This window comes from Cydia strobilella, chromosome 23, assembly GCF_947568885.1.
Source record: "Cydia strobilella chromosome 23, ilCydStro3.1, whole genome shotgun sequence".
Lineage (NCBI taxonomy): Eukaryota > Metazoa > Arthropoda > Insecta > Lepidoptera > Tortricidae > Cydia > Cydia strobilella.
Window position 1 is genome coordinate 906,985 of NC_086063.1, and position 18,093 is coordinate 925,077.

The following is an 18,093-nucleotide window of genomic DNA, read 5'->3' on the forward strand; positions in this document are numbered from 1 at the left end:
ATGTCAGAAATAAATACATTTTATTTTATTTATTTATTTATTTAATTTTGCCCTAGACAATCTTTGATCAATCAAGTGCCTAGATTCAAAGTAAAAGGCGAATTTCTTCAGGAGGAAGCACATTTTCCAAGACGGCGGCGGTTCCTCGAGGTCCCCAAACGTCAAAATGGGCTAGACATGAAAACAGGGCCATTTCATTAACATATCAAATTTTAGAATTATTCTAGAGATTGAAATAAAATTAATAAATAAATAAATACAAATAAAAAGATAATTTATTCACCAACAGGCAGACGACAAGAGCCAAGCTCATAAAATTATTCAATATTCAATTATGTAAAATAGTATATTATAAAATTATGATATCAAATATTTGTGTAATAAAATGAATGAGAATAAGCGCCGATATTCAGTCTCCAACCAAAAAACTTAAAGCAAATCAAACGCTTATCAATCTTATCATACCGGAAACACGTGGAAAATGACAGGCCAATCCGAACGTACTGTGACATCAGAATGATATCTCAATAATGTCATTCGGTTATCGTGCATTTCGCTCGTACTTCTCCGTGCATCTAAATAACATCATTTAGATATCATTCTAATGTCAGTGTACGTTCGAATTGGCCTATAAGGTAAGATTTTGATTTTTGCCCTATTGCGAATGTATTACGCGAAAATGTTCCTAATCCTCGTATTAAGCCCCCTCCAGACTACGCGCGACTGTGCGTGAATCACGGCGCTAATTTGCGGAGAGAACATAATTATCACGACGTTGACACTCGCTGGGCTTCAGGGCGATTTCGGAGTTTAGTTCGCGCCAAGATGGCCGGAAACCATCAGCTGATCGAATTTAACAGTGAGGCTACGTTTATTGCTATGTTTTGTAGCGATTTTTCCATTTTGCTTTGTCGTGAAACAGTAAAATATAGCCGCATAATATAAAGCCCGCTCCAGACTACGCGGCGCGAAGCCGCGAATGCGAGTGTGGAGTCGATTTCGCTGATTAGCGAACTAGACTCCACACTCACATTATTCGCGGCTTCGCGCCGCAATTCGCGCACGAGTGTGGAGGGACCTTAATATAATGAATATTTAATTTGCCACAGATGAGCCAAAATAGTGTGTAATGTGGAGAGTTGCAAGTTCGCGCTTCGTACCTCCTTTGACGCGGGCTAGTAAACCGACAAGAAACGGGGAACAATCTGCGAAATCGACGCCACACTAAGTTCGCGGCTTCGTTCCATAATTCGCGCATGAGTGTGGTGGGACCTTTACAAATTCAAACGCTTATCATATGGGAAACACGAGGAAAATGAGCATTGAATACATATAATTAAGAGTCTAGACATTGGTAAGATAACATACGGTAGACATTACGATATCAGTCACGTATCGGATAGGGACAGTGACGTAATATATATGTCGCAGGCAAATTGTAAGATTACACCTTTTACAAACCGCGTCGTCATTTTACAAACGTGAATCGCCGTTTATATTTAAAAGAAAATATAAAAGTTTTTTTGTCCTTTAAATGCATTAGACTTCACGACTGACTCGCATTGCTGCGCACAACGCGATTAAGCCACCACCAATATTAAGTAGTATACTTCGTTTCGCTTGTAGGGCCCGTCTTTACGAAGTAATATATAAGTCATGAATCTGTAGTCTTCACATAGACAATTAAATGATTTCCGTACGCCCTGTGACTCCATGATAACAATGATCACGAACCAATTAGATTGACACACTTCAAGTTCATTGATCATAAGAATAGAATCATTAGATCACACACGGTAACGATGGAGAGGTCAAAGATTAATGAGTCCTGAAATGATATAGTTAACACGCATAGAATTCTGCAGCCAAACGGTTTGATTAATAGTTATCGCAAAGGTCATGATTGACCGTTACTCATGACCGGATGATATTTGATGGATATTAAACAGTATACAAATTTGCATAGTTACACAGTATTAGGTGGCTTTAAGAAAGATAAAACATTTAATTTTGATACCTCGTTTAATTAGGAACCGCACATCGATAATGTTTGGAACAGGCTAAGGGCTATCAGCAGCTGTATAAAGAAATTAAGAAAATTATAACTAGGTAATGAATAAAAGTTAACAGTTACACTAAAAGGTAACATATAGCTTATCGTTAAAAAGGGAAAAAGCGAGTGTTAGCGGCTATTTGCGTTGTATATATAAAACAAGTAATCAACTTTAATTACCATTTTAATGGTCTTTTGAAAGCTTTACAAGTTTAGGTAAGTTCTTTACAGGTTTAGGTTTGGGATAAGCACAGGGATTTATCTAGGACACGTGCGTTCAGTGTGAAGATTAGATTGCAAGAGGCTGCTGAGAGCGCAGCGCTGCCCGACGATGCGTCGTATATGCGAAAATTCTGGCGCTAGCATCGCGCTTTCTGCTTAGACGCCACTCCCGCCGTCTAAGTTGGCATCTTGGAGCTGCAGGGCTGCGTTTCCACTCATCATTGGTTGTGAGGAAGATAGAGGTGTTGCTACAGCGCTAACAGCGAGTATTATATTATATATTTACTTATAGTTTGTCAAAGGACTGTCTCATTTCAAACATAGACAGAGAGATGACTATCTTTGTCTTACACTAGTACTAGCACCGAAAAGAAAAGGATGAGTACAGGTTTTAGGGTTCCGTACCCAAAGGGTAAAAACGGGACCCTATTACTAAGACTCCGCTCTGTCCGTCTGTCTGTCACCAGGTTGTATCTCACGAACCGTGATAGCTAGACAGTTGAAATTTTCACAGATGATGTATTTCTGTTGCCGCTACAACAACAAATACTAAAACGTACGGAACCCTCGGTGGGCGAGTCCGACTCGCACTTGTCCGGTTTTTTTTTTCTTATTTACTGCCAATTTGGTTTGACCAACTATAATACGTATCGTCCATTTTGATTTGATTTGTAATGTTTTATGCTTGATAATTTTCTCGCGAAAAATGTTGTGTTTCACTCGGTAGCAAAGTTTGTTTCGGTAGCAAAAGAAATATCCCAAAATTTAACTACGACAATAGCGAGTGTTTCGAAAAGTGGAATCTTGTACGATGCGAGGGTTTCAAGGCACAAACAAACAATAAGCGTTAAACAAACTTTGCTACCCAGTGAAACAACATTTTTCACCACACAAACATTGTAATAGTTATTTGTTATACAAGGGTGCAAAGTTGTATTTTACCCGCGAGTGTGGAATTGAAACATGAGCAAGAGAAAGGATTCTATAGTTGAACCACGAGCGAAGCGAGTGGTTCTAAAATAGAATCCTGAGCGTAGCGAGTGTTTCAACACACGAGAAGTAAAATACATTTGCACCCGTGTGTAACACAAAACTTTTCCCTTCACTATAGCGAGGAAAGTGCAACATCCACAGGCGTTAGATCATCTTCATCACTATTCCAGTGAACTAAAAAAACACAAGTTATCAAAACTCTTTAGGTTTTTTGATATACTTTTGTCTATGGTAGAAACATCTGAATAAAATAAGAAAATGGAAGATATGTATCAGTTTTTTATTATTATAAAATAAATTTATTTATGTGGAGACACGGTCGGGACCAGGGCCTTTCATTTTAATATTGTCTCCAACATAAAATGGTCCTTCGAGATAAGATATAAAGAAGATTATGGAGATACAGTGAGTTGCGGAAGTTGAAGAAGTGAGTTGCGGAAGTTGAAGAAGTGAGTTGTAAAGAAAGCAAGAAGCTAAAGTTGTGAGAAGATTGCAATTTGCAAATATCTGAAGTCAGAAGCTTGAAAAATTTTCAAGATTTTCGTCATTTCGCCAAAATTACAATCGTCCAGAAAAGAAATATAATTTGAAATTGGCGCCAGTGCTACAATAAGAGTGCATTCGAATACGGTGTCACACGGAATTTTACGCGATTCCTGTATGCTTGTTTAGTCCCCGTCGCGGTAGGGCGACCTACGACGGTGCAGAATTTGCTTGCTGCGTGAATGGGCCTCGACGTGCTACGAGTACGTGTATCCGAACGTGAGCGGGCAACAACCGCTGCCGGTGCCGTCTTCAACTGTCAGAGCTGCCAGCGGCATTTGTTGATATTGTGTTGTGTTCAAATTTCATTCGCGGCGAAAATTAGGCGGGCGTTTTATATGTTTAACATGTGAATTATGTACCTAAATCTCGTCTAGTTAATATTTGTATAAGTTTTATAAGCTGGAAGATTGTAACACGAGTATTTTATACAAGGTTGTCAACTTTTTTGGGTGTGAAATGGCTCAGCTGAAAGAATTAAAAGCCAGTCGGGGCTATGTTAAAGGGGCGATTAGTCGAATCGAGACATTCTGCACCTCAGAAGAGTTTTCAACAGCAACACTTGAAGTGCTCAGTCAAAAAAAGGACAGGTTGCTTAAGGCCTTTAACGACTACGAATCATATAATCGAGCTATCCTTGCCGTTGAGTCGGAGGATACTGAATCTTACGAATTATATGAAACTAAGTGCGATTTATGCCTCGCGATGATAAATACGCGAGTGCAGCCTGCAACACTACCTGCGGCACAGCCTGCTACATCTACATCTTCCGAGCTAGGATCAGGTAAGTTTAAAAAACTTCCTTTCATTAATATTAAAACTTTTGATGGCCAGAGTGTGATGGACTATCATCCATTCATTAATATGTTTAAGGCAGTCATTGATATGGATGCAAACCTGAGTTTCTGCGAAAAACTGTACTATTTGCGGTCGTTTTTGGCAGGAGGAGCTTTAGATTTGATAAAGCATTTAATGCTTACTGGTGAAAACTATGAGGTAGCTTTAAAACTCCTTAATGATAGGTACAATAATATACCTAAAATTGTAAGTTTTCATGTAAATAGCATTCTTGACATGCCAGTTTTGACAAAATGTACAGCTTCTGGGCTGCGTTCAATAGTGTCAACTGTAAATATGCATCTTGCAGCATTGAAAAACTTGAATGAAAAGGTTGAGTTCTGGGATACTATATTGGTCAATATTTTGTCTAGGAAGATTGATTCCTACACTTACCGTGGATTTTATCTTGAGCGTGGTTTGCAGGAGGTTCCTAAATTGTGTGAATTGCTTACTTTCCTAGAAAAAAGGGCTATTGCATTGGAAGCCACAATGAGGGAGGAGCCTAAGAAGAGGGAGAATTCGGTTGTGAGTGCTGCAGCTGCTACTGGAGTTTCATGTAAGTATTGCCAAGATACTCATAAAATATATGAATGTGTTAAGTTTAAGTTGCTCCCTTATGAGCAGAGATGTGAGTTTGTTGATGAAAACAACTTGTGTAAATTGTGTCTCAATGGTCATCGAGGTAGGTGTTTAATGAGATTAAAATGTGCAACATGTCATGAATTACACAACACTCTGTTGCATTCGCCAAATAAAGGTAAGGTAACGAATGTTTCCTTAGCTGATGAACCCTCTCTGAATGTAAAGGATAATTCCAAATCTGATGATTGTTGCTTGCCTACCGACTTATCCAGAAATGTGAGTTTGTCGGCTAGACCTCGGAATGCAAGTGTATTGCTTCCGTCTGTAATTGTGAAGTTGAAGAAAAAAGATGGTACTTTTACTCATGCTAGAGCACTTCTAGACTCTTGCTCACAGATACATTTTGTAAGTGAGAAACTGATTAAGGAAGTAGGTATTTGCACATATGATACTGATGAGGTAGTGACTGGTGTATGTGAAAGAGACAATAATATTGCACAAAAGGCTGATTTAGTTGTTTACTCTACTGTGGGTAATTTTAAGGTTGATGTGTCATGCTGTGTGACAAGGAAGATTACTTGTGCCCTTCCACAGCAAACATTTGACATTTCTCAGTTTAATATACCATCCTATGCCCAGTTGGCTGATGAGAAGTTCAATGAATCAAATGAGAGTTCACTATTATTAGGAGCCGACGTCTTTTTCCAGGTGTTCGAGTATGTGTGCCGGCAGCTGACACCTGTGGGTCCATATTTGGTGAAGACGAGGTTCGGTCATATTGTAGGCGGGGGGCTGCCCTTCCCTGCCGGCAAGAAGTCGATAAGTAACTATTGTGTTACAACTAAAGGTAATCCTTTCCATTTTAATGTAGCTGAGGATGATTTACAACCACCCTTCCCATGTGCTAAACAAAGTGAGGTTTGTTTACTGTCAAATGATTGTCAACCTTCGGAAGATATTGTTGATATAATGTCCAAGTTTTGGGATTGTGAAAAGGTACCTGATATCATTAAGGAAACAGGTACAGAGGCTGAGCAGGCTGAACAGATTTTTCTGGAGTCGGTTAAATTAGAAAATGACAAGTTCACTGTGGCCATGCCTGTGAAGGTTGAGTTGGATAAGTTAGACTTAGGTGATTCTTTTAGTTGCGCCTTGCAACGATTTTTTAATTTAGAAAAACGGTTTTCACGGGATCTAGAATTGAGTAAAAAATATAAAAAATTCATACATGATTACATAGACCAAGGTCATGCTAAATATTTTGACATGTCTACTTATGACTTAAGTGCAGGTAATGTCATGTTTCTGCCCCACCACCCTGTAATTAGCTCCAGTAAAACGACACCTGTTAGGGCTGTTTTTGATGCTGGCGCTGTCACAAAAAAGGGTATATGCTTAAATGACATTTTATTAAATGGTCCGGTGGTTCAAAAGGATCTCTTTGAAATTCTGATTTTGTTCAGAACTTTCAAGTATGTATTATTGTGCGACATAAAGGCTATGTATCGCCAAATTCTAATTGAGGATAAGTATCGTTGCTTGCAAAATATTTTGTGGCGCGATTCTCCGGACGACTCAGTCAAATGTGTACAGTTGCAGACAGTGACGTATGGTTTGAAGAACTCTGCGTTCTTGGCATGTAGGTGTTTGTTGGAATTAGCTCAGAGATACGAGAGTCAATATCCTTTGGCTTCGTTTGTGTTAAAGCACACGTGTTATGTTGATGATATTCAGTGCGGTTCTAATGATTTGAATGAGCTTATCCAGATGAAAAAGGAGTTGGTTGATTTAATGAAGTTGGCTAGTTTGTCTCTTCACAAATGGTGCTCTAATAACCAAGAAATTTTAAGCGACATACCGGTTGAATTTCATCAACTCGATAGTAGGAGCTTTGATAAAAATAATGAATATGTTAAAACTCTTGGATTGACATATGACGTCATTACCGATACTCTTAACATGCAGTGTCCTGTTAAAGAGGTTCAAGAAAAGTACACGAAGCGTCAGATGCTTAGCTTCATAAGTAAATTTTTTGATCCTTTAGGATTATGTGGCCCTGTGTTAGTGCAGGCAAAGATACTGATGCAACAGGTTTGGTTTGAATCGTTGAAATGGGATGAGTTTTTACCTCAAGGTCTTAACCAAAAGTGGGTTGACTTTGCCAATAGCTTAGTTCAAATGTCTTGCATATCGATAGCTAGAAATATCAATGTTCAAGGAGCACAATCGTTAGAATTAGTGGGATTTTCTGATGCTTCTAATGCTGCTCATGGTTGTTGTTTGTACTTACGTGTCATTGATGCTGACAACAAGGTTTCGGTGAATCTTTTGTGCTCAAAATCGCGCATCAATCCCAAGGCTAAATCCTTGACTATCCCAAAATTGGAACTGAATGGTGCCCTGCTACTTGCTATTCTAGCTCGGAAGGTGTATACTGCTCTGTCCTTAAAATACTCAGTGAGCGCTCATCTTTACAGTGACTCCATGATTTTGCTAGCTTGGTTAAAAACATTACCGGTAAAGCTTAACATGTACGTAGGTAACAGAGTTGATAAGATTAATAAGTTATCCTCCGGCTTTGAATGGCATTATGTAAATACTCATGATAATGCCGCAGATATATTGTCTCGTGGTGTAGAGCCCCAATTATTGGAAAAATGTGACATTTGGTGGCATGGACCAAAGTTTTTGTCAGACCCTACTTACCATCATAAACCTGTAGAACTTGATATTTTAAAATCTGATGTACCAGAGTTAAGGCCTACAACTGAAACCTGTTATACTTGTGTAGATGTAAGTTCTAGCTCGATTGATGCCTTGATACAGAAATGTTCAAATATAAACAAATTGACAAGGATTGTAGGTTATCTCCTTAGATTTGTATTTAACTGTAAACATTTAAATATTAACAAACGTCAGGGACATTTATCTCCCCAAGAGTTGGAATCTGCGTTGCGCATAATAATTAAATGTGAGCAAAGAAAGTTCTTTTGTAATGATATTGAAGACTTAAATAACAAGTTCTCATTAAAGTCGAGTATAAACAGTTTGCATCCTTTTCTTGATTCTGAAGGATTGCTACGTGTTGGTGGTAGATTGCAAAACGAGTATTTTATACAAGGTTGTCAACTTTTTTGGGTGTGAAATGGCTCAGCTGAAAGAATTAAAAGCCAGTCGGGGCTATGTTAAAGGGGCGATTAGGGCGATTTTGAATGCAAACAGAGAACTCAAGTCCGTTTTGTATAAATGTATAAAATGTTTCAGACTTAAGGCAAAAAATGCTTCTCAACTAATGGGTTCTCTGCCATTCGATCGTGTAAATATGACTAGGCCATTTCAAATTGTGGGCACTGACTACGCCGGTCCTTTCTATGTAAAGCAGTCTAGAATTAGGAGACCTGTGATAACAAAGGCTTATGTTGTGATTTTTGTATGCTTTGTTACAAAGGCCATCCACATTGAATTGGCATCTGACATGACAACTGATACTTTTTTAGGGTGTCTTAAAAGATTTATAGCTCGTAGAAATAAACCTACTAAAATATATTGTGATAATGCGGCCTATTATAAAGGCGCAGAAAATGTTCTTAAGGAATTGTATGACCTTCAAAATTCTACTAATCATCAAGCATCTGTGGTTGACTTTTCTAGTTCTGAAAGAATAGCCTTTCATTTCATTCCTTCTTATTCCCCAGTTTTTGGTGGTCTGTGGGAAGCAGGTATTAAAAGTGTTAAATATCACATGAAACGTGTAATTGCTAATACAGTGTTTACCTATGAGCAAATGTACTCGACTTTGGTTCAGTTTGAAGCCATTTTGAATTCTAGGCCGTTGACCCCAATGTCTAGGGATCCTAGCGATATGACCTATTTAACTCCTGGACATTTTCTCACCGGTAGTCCACTGACATCTTATCCAGAAACGGATATTACAGATGTAAATGTAGGTAGGTTAAGTTTTTGGAAACAATGTGTTCAATTGCAACAACATTTTTGGAAGCAATGGCATAAGCAATACTTGGTTATGCTGCAGAGTAGACCAAAGTGGAGAAATGAGTCTCCTAACTTAGAAATAGGCAATTTAGTTTTGTTGAGGGAAGATAATACCTCTCCATTGTGTTGGCCAGTAGGTCGAATTGTTGATGTTCAACCTGGTAAAGATGGTAAGGTTCGAGCCTTGCATGTAAAAAACGCAAAGGGTTTCATTGTTAAAACGAGTGTTACCAAGGTGTGTCCCTTACCAATTGATTATAGTTAGGTAAACTGCTTTGTTTATTTGTTAAATTTAATGATAATGCAGGAGTTAGTTAGCATTAAATTTTTGTTGTTTTTTAACATTGTAATTGTTGTTTTTTGGCTTGGCCCCCAACATGTTCATAACCGAACACAAGTTATCAAAACTCTTTAGGTTTTTTGATATACTTTTGTCTATGGTAGAAACATCTGAATAAAATAAGAAAATGGAAGATATGTATCAGTTTTTTATTATTATAAAATAAATTTATTTATGTGGAGACACGGTCGGGACCAGGGCCTTTCATTTTAATATTGTCTCCAACAGGAATCACTAATTTTTTTACGATATTATAACAGAAAACACTAGAAATTCTGATTTTTACGTGAGTCGGTGAGAAGAACAGTAAAAACTGTGTTGACAATGTTGACATTTCTGTTCTGACGTATGAAATGTTAACGATGCGTTTTAAAATTGCATCGACTCAACTTGTGCGTTCAGAATTATATTTAACATCATTACAAAAAATCTAACGTTTCTTATGGAATTTGAAGGTTTATGACTTAAAATTATTAAATAAAGCTAAATTTGGTATTTTTTATTAGATTCTCAAACCATTTATTTAATGATAATTAATATCGAACGAACCATTATCATGAGCGTTTTACGTTTTGTTATCTGTCAAGCTACTTAAACACGCTCCATCCAAGGTCAAATTCCTTTCCCCACTAGTGGATAAAATGCGTTTTTCCCCGCTTGTTTTAAAGGATAATAGACGGCTTTCCGAGCTAGTGAGGAGAAAAACATTTTATTAGTGTTTTTTTTTAATTGTTTGTTGCCGATCCCATAATGGGATTGGGATACCCACCTGCAATTTAGTAAGGAATGATATAAACATTTATTTACATACAAGATATATACAGTGGTACTACGTAAACGAAATTAATAACAAGCTTAAATCTAAAATAGGCCCTTGAGGCATTGTACCAAGGATGCTGGCGGCATTTAATGAAATTTTATTCAAATATTGTCTTCGGTTACCGCGATAGTTACTCATGAAATAAAACTATGAAAACGGATTATATCGCGTATATTGAATTTATAATACATCCCGACGTTTCGAACCCTTTACAGCGTTCGTGGTCAACGGGTGACTGAGGAAAAATTACAAAGTGCAAAAATACCCACATACTAAAATAATGAACAATCATAGACTACAAACTTTAAGGCTGGTTGTACATGCAAAAACGGTTCATAAGGCTAGTTATTGGGATACCCTCCTACAATTTAGGAGGGAATTAAATCTTATATATATATATATATCTTTACTTGAAAAATGTACAATCAGCCTTAAAGTTAGTCTATGATGGTTCATTAGTTTTAGTATGTGGGTATTTCTGCACTTTGTAGTTTTTCCTCAGTCACCCGTTGACCACGAACGCTGTAAAGGTTCGAAACGTCGGGATGTATTATAAATTCAATATACGCGATATAATCCGTTTTCATAGTTTTATTACACTGTAAAATATAAGAAACCAAATACGAACATGGGTCTTATCTTTCAGACAAACGTGAACACCGAATATAAAACATCAAGCACTTTGTTCTTTATCATAATTATGTGAATCATTCAGGATTCCCTCGTCTAGAACTACAGACTACTAAAGACTAATCAAAGTCTAAAGTTCAATAATTAACAATAATAATAAACATTTGTGCCTGCCCTAAGGAACTTACACATTGATGCTTAAATAGACATGACATGATGAGTCGCTATACTTACTCAACCTCATATCTGCAACAATCATTTGATGGAAATGTCGCTTTTCTTTCATTCGGAATACGGGTGTTTTTGTCATCAAATCAGTGTTGCAGATACGAGGTTGAGTAAATATAGCGGCAATAGGTACTCAATAGGGGGTATTACTGCAATGTTCTGCCACCAAAGTCCAGCACTAGCCCCTTTAGTAAACCATAGTATACGGTATACTTACGGGAAAAATTAACACCGTGTGAACCTAGTCTGGGGTCTCTATTGTTTAACATATGTCTTTCAATAATTATGTCAAACAAAGGGACCCCCCCCTAGTCTTAGTTATTTTGGTCTTATTTTTATCCAATATGCTTTTTATCGATTCCTCATATAAACTTCCACCCTCCCTTTCACCACCTTAAAGGATGACTTCTGGGATAAACACTACCCTATGTCCTTCCCCGGGACTCAAACTATCTCTATACCAAATTTCAACTAAATCGTTTCAGCAGTTTAAGCTTGAAGAGGAAAAACAGACACACACAGACTTATAATATTATAGTATGCATTATAAATCTCTCGCGTCTCGCTCTTCTGGTATCCATTGTTTGGGCTTAATTTAAGCAAATATTAAAACAATATACTATATAATATATGATGACCAGTCTGGCCTAGTGGGTATTAGTGTCCCTGCCTATGAAGCCGATGGTCCTGGGTTCGAATCCCGGTAAGGGCATTTATTTGTGTGATGAGCACAGATATTTGTTCCCGAATCATGTTTTCTATGTATTTAAGTTTTTATATCCATACTAATATTATAAATGCGAAAGTCTGTCTGTCTGTCTGTCTGTCTGTGTGTTACCTCTTCACGCTTAAACCGCTAAACCGATTTAGTTGAAATTTGGTATGCAGATAGTTTGAGTCCCGGGGAAGGACATAGGATACTTTTTATCCCAGAACTCACCCCTCAAGGGGGTGAAAAGGGGGGTGGAAATTTGTATGGGGAATCAATAACCGCTGAACCGATTTAGATGAAACTTGGTATGGGGATAGTTTGAGCTGTGGGAAAGGATATAGAATAACTTTTATCCCCGAAATCATCCCTTAAGGGTGTAAAAAATGGGGTTAAAATGTATAGTGTGGACCAATTTGGGGGTGAAAAGAGGATGGATTGAAAAGCAGATTTGTTTAAGAATTAAGGTACCTACCCAAATTACTAATTCCACGCAGACGAAGTCGCGGGCAAAAGCTAGTATTATATATATCGTTGTCTAAGTACCTAAAACAAGCCTTCTTGAGCTTACTGTGGGGCTTAGTCAATTTGTGTAAAAATGTCCAATGTTTATTTGTTAATTTATATATTGCTAGAAAGCTACGCCATCATTAACCTATGGACTTATTGATAAATATTGATTATCGCTAAATCTTCCTGAAATGCATCATATTTGAGCTAATTACTGAAGTATCCGGATCCGGGTTTAGTTGATAAGTGACGTCAGAAGTTGCCTATTGCCAAACCTTTAATTAAGTACCTATCCATACAAGATATATACAGTGGTACTACGTAAACGAAATTAATAACTAGCTTAAATCTAAAATAGGCCCTTGAGGCATTGTACCAAGGATGCTGGCGGCATTTCCCCGCTGTTTCGCAATGCTGATACGTTGTGCGAGAAAGCCGCCAGCTCTTCGGTCACCAGTTACGTCAACCAGACGCTTCGCGATTTCTGCAAACAACTTATGCGCGCTGGGACCCCATGGACCTAGAGTTTCAACTCCAAATGGAATGAAATGATACTCTCTACCGAGGCTCTTATATTTATTACGTTTTAAAATTTCGGCGCTTTCCGCCGCTCCGCCCGCTTTTACATTAGTCCGTTGGAGGTGGGACGGTGCCAGTGTGTCTACGCAGGTAGCATCCCACACCAACATCCGTCCCAAGCTCCAAGGAACCAAGGACATCCCATCGGGCCTCTTGCCATCATCTCTGATAATGCCAGTCGGCTCAAGAAGAGCGGGTACATTGATGGTGGCAAGAGACCGACGGATTATGTCATTAAGCCTAGTACCTATCCTATCTTTAAAAAAATATTGTATGTAATGTATGTACAATAAATATGTATATACATACATACGTAAATTATCATAACCTCGTAAGGCTAAATGTGCATTACAATGTACACTTTGTTTCAATCTAATTTGAACCTTCCAAAAACTACATAAAGACTACTTCTTTTGTTTCATTGTTTTGTAAAACAAACGAAAGCCACCCTAATCTATTATACGACAAGGTTCAAATTATAAATAGGGAACTGTGTATGGTGGGCCTTACGAGGATAAATAAAGGCAAGTTAAGGCAACAATATGATTTAATTTTTTTTTTATTGGAAGGGATTTATCACATCTCACAAGATGTCAATCTATTGTGCCGTAGTGAACGAAACGGTAATGTCTCTCTATCACTCTACCATATAAGTGCGACATAGAGACTAGCGTTTCGTTGTAAACAATTGGCGTCTTGGCTAGCCCCCTTGATGATGTCAAACAGTAAAGCATTCCACAACCTACAGCACAAAATGTAAAATAGTTGTACTTTCGTGTGTCCGGCATTTCTCAACCGATTCTAGTGAAATTTTGTCAGCTGCGTCAATAAATTATATGGATGTTTATTGATTTACTTAAAAAAAATGGCGCTCTGGAGCAACTCACAGCCAGTTAGAAATAGTTTTATTTAATAATCAAAATTTAAGATTTAAGCTAGTTATTAATTTCATTTACCTACAGTACCACTGTATATATCTTGTATGTAAATAAAGGAGTATTTCAATAAAATATATATATAATGTAGATTCTATACTTTCGATAAAGTACCTAATAAATAAATATCCGGTAATCAAATCAACAGTTAAATCAGATTAAGTAAACTTACCAAAACGCTTTGTTCAAAACTTAATCATTATCAAACACACATAGATATCTGTCACCCGTTCATCACGTGTAACCTAGGTAACTAGGATATCGAGATCTGTGTAGTGCGTATCAATTAATCACATCATAGAGTAACTTATACTAGAGCGGTACTGTCATAGTAAATTTTGTAACCCCAGTAAATTCACTGCCATCTGTCGACACTTTAAAACTAAAAATGAAGATTTATAAAAATACGATAGAATGTATTTAAATATAGATAAATGATTTTTCTTATTTGCATTAATTATTTTTATGATTTTGACCCATGTTCTTTCACTGATATGCGTTAAAATTGTTAAATAACAAACGAAACCGTCAACGCCATCTATACGACTGTAGGTCAAAACTAGTAGCGCCCTCTGAACGAGAATTTTCTTGATTTTCGAGGCACGTTTTTTCCTTAGACTGTATCCATCTATTACGGAGTTATATCTATCTTTGATCACATTAACCTTCACCACGTGTAACCTAGGTAACTAGGATATCAAGATCTGCGTATCAATTGATCACAATAAATATGTCGACCGTTTGTTATTACTGATCAACTGCGCATTTCATAATTTAAAGATAGTTTAACCGAGTTATGAGTTTATCCATCTTTGCTTTGCGATGTTTAATCGAGATAAAGGGGGCATGGCAGTGAGGAAAATTCAAAAACTATAGACATAGACATAATAGACATAATTTATTGTTAATAAGGTATGGTCACAATTAGCCTCATGCATGAAGTTTATATTTGAACGAAATATGTTTTATTCGGATGTTTGTTACCGTTATATCATGTTACAAATGCATTTCCGTTTTTAAATTACCATTTAATTACTTAAAATTAAAAATAAAAAGTCCAAAGTTTGCCCGCGAAAAGCTAGTGAGCGAAACGCTCGAAACGCCACGTGACGTCACGCGTTCGACAGATTAGTGTCATTAGTAGCAAACGTCAGTTGGGCCGCCCAACGTGTGACGTCATCACGCTCTGTCGAATTCGCGCCAAAAATTATGAGCGTTTCAACCGCTAAAAAATTTTCAACATTTTAAATATTTTATAATAAAATAATGTTAAGGTTTACAAAAGTATTTTTATCATTTCCGGTGTTCCAACGATATAAATTATGAATCCAAAAATAAAAATAAATTCATGCATGGAGCTAATTTACAAACTTATCTACATACTATTATTTAAACTACTTCGATATAAATTCAATATTACGATTCGATAAATTCCAATATTAAACAATTCGATATTACACTATTCTTACATTATAAGTGGGCCTCTTTTTAATTTGCTAGTTTTTTCTCCGATTTTGATAAAATTTTCTAAGTTTGAAGAGCTATTCATTCAGGGCGGAATAAACACGAAACCCAATTTGGATAGTGTATGTAAACCGTTGTGTTACGATAATTCCGTACGTTTTCGTATAACAAAGGAATATTTTTAAGATTCTGATAGATATAGTTCCCTATTCTGTACGATATATGTATGTGCAATCAGACTAAAAAATTAAACATCAATATAAAAATTGGCCTGAGTAGGTACAGTACAGAGTAACGCTTTTTAGGGTTCCGTAGCCAAATGGCAGAAAATGGAACCCTTATCGATTCGTCATGTCTGTCTGTCTGTCCGTCCGTATGTCACAGCCACTTTTCTCTGAAACTATAAGAACTATACTGTTGAAACTTGGTAAGTAGATGTTGTCTGTGAACCGCATTAAGATTTTCACACAAAAATGTAAAAAAACAATAAATTTTGGGGGCTCCCCATACTTTGAACTGAAACTCAAATTTTTTTTTCCATTAAACCCATACGTATCTATGGATAGGTCTTCACAAATTATATTGAGATTTTTAATATCATTTTTTTCTAAACTGAATAGTTTGCGCGAGAGACACTTCCAAAGTGGTAAAATGTGTGTCCCCCCCCCCCTGTAACTTCTAAAATAAGAGAATGATAAAACTGAAAAAAATATATGATGTATACATTACCATACAAATTTCCACCGAAAATTGGTTTGAACGAGATCTGGTAAATATCATTTGATATTTACTGGTCGCATTTTGGTGAAGGAAAAAATCGTGAGGAAACGGGACTAATCCTAACAAGGCCTAGTTCCCCCTCTGGGTTGAAGTTCAGATGGCAGTCGCTTTCGTAAAAACCCCACGTCAATTCTTAGGATTAGCTGTCAAGCGGACCCCAGGCTCCCATGTGAGCTGTGGCAAAGTACTAGGATAACGCGAGGAAGATAATTTAATTTTTCACTTAGATCATCATCATCATCATGTCAGCCGATAGACGTCCACTGCTGGACATAGGCCTCCCCCAAAGCTCGCCACTTCACTTAGATAGTCACCCCCTTATTCATTAAACTTTATTTATTTTATTTATTTATACTTTATTGCACATAAAATAAGTACAAATGGTGGACTTAATGCCTTAAGGCATTCTCTACCAGTCAACCACTGGGCCAAAAAGAGACGTTTGTTGGTGCAGGCTTTGTACTGTATTTGAAAATAATTAAACGATATCACTACTTACTATTTACAAATTAATTACTTCTTCTTCTTCTCTCGTGTCGAGGTTCCCCTAAACAGTGGATGCCCAGAAAGCAGCGGTGCTGACAGCCCGGACCGTGGCGTCTCTCAGGTCGGATTCAAAGCAGGAGTGCGGGCACGCGGGGCAGTCCAGCAGGTGCACCAGTTTGCGGTGCCATTAAATACAAATTATAATATACCTATAATATTTAAATCATAAACCCTATTATAAAGCAAATTTTCTTGTGGTAATTCTTAGAGTTAGACTAAGATAAGTCTGCAACGATTTTGATAGCTGCACACGCAGTGCAAGTGCTATTTTAAACGTCAATCTTCTATGAAATTATGACGTATAAATAACACTTGCACTGCGTATGCTATCAAAATCGTTGCACTTTTCTTATTCTAACTCTGGGTATATTTTATAAAAATCGATCCAGTAGTTTGAAGAGTATCAGCTCTTTTTCAAAACGATGTAAGGCATTTTTGTCATAAAATGGTTTAAAATCTTATGATTCCTTGACTAAATGCTTCACATATGTAAATTAAAAAAATCTCCTACTCAAAAAAGGCTAATATAAAAACAACCATTAGAAAGTTAAATAAAAATAATATCGAACAAACTATCGTGAGACATATTTCAAAATATTTAATAATAGTGAGTAAAAACCGTACTGATCTAAATATTTTAAAAATATTATCTTTTATCAGTCATTAGAAACCTAAGAAACATGATTTTTTTATTGAGATTGAAAGTAGCGGCAGTATCGCTAAGTAACAAACTTTAAATATCCATTCTGAACTTAGCTATCGCTAACAGCGGTATCGTTAGCAGGGGCGCGTTTCTCAAAAGCTTGTAACTTGTAATACAAGCGGATGTCTTTTTTGGACAGCTTTTGTTAGAAAGGGACTTCCACTTGTATCAAATTTCTCTCTCTTATCTTTGAAAACTTGTCAAATACCTTTTAAAGGTACAGTATGTATACGTTACTCTAATATGAAATTGAAATTCGCATTGTGTCGAGATTCCAACTTCGCGTCCTGAGGGTCGCCCTGGGGCGAATCCAGACTTGACTCGTACATCTTATCTTATCTTATAGTTTCGAGGGCCCTTACGGATACACTTCGACCCATAGGGATCTTTTGTGCAGTTACCCCCTAGGAAAGATCCGTCCGCTACTCAAGAGCCTTCCCCACCATCTCCATATGCCGGATGATGGACCTTATGGGTAGCTTTTTGAATTCCTTTGGTACCAGGTAGCCTGTTCCAAAGTCCTTCATTCTTTGTCTGGCGAGGGCGTGACATTCACACATAAGGTGTTCTATTGTCTCTTCCTCTTCGCCACACATACGACAATCGGTGTTGTCAGCGTGCCC

At 37.2% G+C, this 18,093-nt stretch overlaps 1 protein-coding gene across 1 annotated transcript; it reads left to right on the forward strand.

The window, feature by feature from the left end:
• Positions 1-5,254: 5,254 nt before the first annotated feature.
• Positions 5,255-9,620, forward strand: LOC134751662 (uncharacterized). The gene is made up of 2 exons (XM_063687104.1): positions 5,255-7,823; positions 8,709-9,620. Exons 1-2 carry the CDS (start codon positions 5,345-5,347, stop codon positions 8,717-8,719), a joined length of 2,490 nt encoding a protein of 829 aa, XP_063543174.1. The 5' UTR covers positions 5,255-5,344; the 3' UTR covers positions 8,720-9,620.
• The last annotated feature ends 8,473 nt before the right edge of the window (positions 9,621-18,093 follow it).

What these genes read in the sequence shown, in the direction of transcription:
- LOC134751662 (XM_063687104.1), top strand. Translation starts at nt 5,345, where the DNA reads ATGAGATTAAAATGTGCAACATGTCATGAATTACACAACACTCTGTTG.